Consider the following 3,029-nt stretch of genomic DNA (forward strand, 5'->3'; position numbering starts at 1 on the left):
TCTGACCACAAGCGATCACGGACATCTCTTGTGCACACCCCAATTAGGCCGCTTTGATTAGCTCAAGCAGTGGTCTTTCACTGCGGACATCTCTAGTGTTTGCTACGTTACATTCATTTTGTGAGCTCCGGCCTGCCTCCCACAGAAATGGCAGATGACGCGGGTGCTGGCGGTCAATCCAAGTACCCGCTCAACCCGGAGTCCTACCGGCTTCTCTGCAAGATCGGCAGCGGCGTGAGCGCCGTGGTGTACAAGGCCGCATGCCTGCCGCTAGGGTCGGTGCCGGTGGCCATCAAGGCCATCGACCTGGAACGCTCCCGCGCCAACCTCGAGGACGTGTGGCGTGAGGCCAAGGCGATGGCGCTGCTGTCTCACGCCAACGTCCTGCGAGCGCACTGCTCCTTCACGGTCGGCAGCCACCTGTGGGTGGTCATGCCGTTCATGGCCGCCGGCTCTCTGCACTCCATCCTGGCCCACGGGTTCCCCGACGGGCTCCCGGAGCCGTGCATCGCGGTGGTGCTCAAGGAGACCCTCCGTGCGCTGTGCTACCTCCACGAGCAGGGCCGGATCCACCGCGACATCAAGGCCGGGAACGTGCTGGTGGACTCCGACGGCTCCGTGAAGCTCGCCGACTTCGGCGTGTCCGCGTCCATCTACGAGACCCCGCCGGCGGCGGCATCCTCGCTGTCAGGGCCCCTGACCCACGCCCCGCAGGTTGTGCTCGGCTCATCCTCCTACTTCAGCGAGATGGCAGGAACGCCGTACTGGATGGCGCCGGAGGTCATCCACTCGCACGTCGGCTACGGCATCAAGGCGGACATCTGGTCGTTCGGCATCACGGCCCTCGAGCTCGCGCACGGGCGGCCGCCGCTCTCCCACCTGCCGCCGTCCAAGTCCATGCTGCTGAGGGTCACGAGCCGCGTCAGGCTGGAGGACGCGGAGAACTCGAAGAAGAAGAAGTTCTCCAAGGCGTTCAAGGACATGGTGTCCTCCTGCCTCTGCCAGGAGCCGGCCAAGCGGCCGTCGGCGGAGAAGCTGCTCCGGCACCCCTTCTTCAAGGGCTGCCGCTCCAAGGACTACCTCGTCCGCACCGTGCTCAGCGGCGTGCCGAGCATCGAGGAGCGGTGCCTGCAGGACGTCACGAGCTTCTGCGGCTGTACCGCAGGGGGCGCGCGGTGCGTGTCGCCGTGCCACGGCCAGGCGAGCATCGTCAAGAACCGCCGCATGAGTGGCTGGAACTTCAGCGCAAAGGAAGATGTGGAGAGCTTCGAGGAGCTCGATCTGACCGGCACGGCAGCACGGCGGTTCCATCTGGTTGATGACGAATATCCCGTGCTCGAGCCAACTTGCGAAGGCGGCGCCGGAGAGGATGAAGACAAGGGCATGCCGCAAAGTGAATGTGATGATCAAGAAAACGAGGAGGGGTTTGGCGTGAAAGGTGTGGTGGTGCCACATCTGATGACTATCTTGGGGAGCCTCGAGCTGCAGAAAAGGATGCTGGCGCAGGAACTGGAGGGTAGCTGCTATCACCTCGACGGCAATTGCTGCCGCGACACGACGGCGAGGGAGAAGATGCTACTCGCGTACGTGCGGCAGCTCGAGGAGAGGGTGGAAGAGCTGACCTTGGAGGTGGAGGAGGAAATCACCAGGAATGCCCACCTGGAGGAGCTTCTGCACGAGAAGGCTACCTGATAATAATAGGGACAATCGGCAAGCTGGACATTTTGCGTGACCGGCATATAACGTGCAGTCATCCATTTCGTTTGGGGATGTACTCTCTTTGGTTCACCCAATTTAATTTGTATCTAGTCTATTTTTAGTATGTAGGTTCACTCACTTTATATTGTATCTAATCTACTTTATAAGTACCTAAAACATTTTACATTTTAAAAACAGAGGGAGTATGTCTCTATATTTAGATTTGTTGAAATATTGGGTCTACACTTAGTGGTCCATACTAGATTTCAGATTTTCCTATAAATCTCAAAGCTCACATAGTGAAAGCCTTGTGAGTTTGAGCCCAAGTTGGTGGCAGCTCACTAGGGAGTGGCAAGAGGTGGGAAGTTTAGTCCCACATGGAAAGTTGGGAGGAAGTTAGACCACCTTATAAGGTGGGTTGTTCCACCACTAGTAAGTGAGTGAGAATAGGAGTGCTACACGCGCGCGCTCCTCCTCCTCCTCGCTCGCACGACACGACAGGACACGACACGTCCCGACGCGCTCGTGGTGAGTGGATTGAGCCTCGAGCCAGAAATATACTGAATACACGAGTTAGGGTTTTCACCTCTCTCTGCTTGCGCCGCCATCGTAGCCTACTCCATCCCGCTCGCCGACGTGCATCGGTGAACGGGAGAGCAGGTCTCCGGAATCACTCGTCCTTGCGATCCTGTACGGGAGAGGGCGAATTATGTTTTTGGGAAGCGCTCCGCGCGACTGCTCAAGCTCTTCATCACGGGTCGCCTTCCGTCCAAGTCGGGCGGTGCTGCCTACCGTCTACTTCGACCCGTCGTCCCCGTCGTCAACAACGTTGTCATCAACAACGTTACTGCCGCGACATCATCTGCTACACCTCCACCGCCACCTCCACCAGATCGGTACGTGCGGCATATCTCGATCTGTTTAGCGATGGATGCTTTACCGTTTGCGCTGCTGCTACTCATGTTGATTAATGCATCTAGTATGTTTGAGTTTCACATGTTACTAGTTGCTGCCATCATGTTTTATATTCTGGAATTAATCATGGAAATTGTGCCTAATTATCCAACAATCCAAAAACCTAATTGTAGGCAATTTCCTGAGTTAACAATGGCTGGTTTTTCTGATGCACTGAGGCCGGATAAGTTTACCGGTGTGCACTTTAAGAGGTGGCAGTATAAGGCCATGCTCTGGCTTACTCATCTGAAAGTGTTCGAAGTTACTGATGGTTTACCTGAAGGAACTATATCTGACCAAGATCAGAACAAGTTCAAGAAAAACAATAATCTCTTCGTCGGATGCGTTCTAAGTATTCTTGCTGATCGTCTGTGTGA

At 56.0% G+C, this 3,029-nt stretch overlaps 1 protein-coding gene across 1 annotated transcript; it reads left to right on the top strand.

The window, feature by feature from the left end:
- On the top strand, positions 1-1,875 carry LOC127301199 (serine/threonine-protein kinase BLUS1). Its single transcript, XM_051331423.2, has one exon. It carries the CDS (start codon positions 148-150, stop codon positions 1,690-1,692), a length of 1,545 nt encoding a protein of 514 aa, XP_051187383.1. The 5' UTR covers positions 1-147; the 3' UTR covers positions 1,693-1,875.
- Positions 1,876-3,029: the final 1,154 nt, after the last annotated feature.

Source organism: Lolium perenne, chromosome 5, assembly GCF_019359855.2.
Source record: "Lolium perenne isolate Kyuss_39 chromosome 5, Kyuss_2.0, whole genome shotgun sequence".
Lineage (NCBI taxonomy): Eukaryota > Viridiplantae > Streptophyta > Magnoliopsida > Poales > Poaceae > Lolium > Lolium perenne.

Excerpts from the sequence above, each read along its gene's own strand:
- LOC127301199 (XM_051331423.2), top strand. The coding sequence starts at position 148 with ATGGCAGATGACGCGGGTGCTGGCGGTCAATCCAAGTACCCGCTCAAC.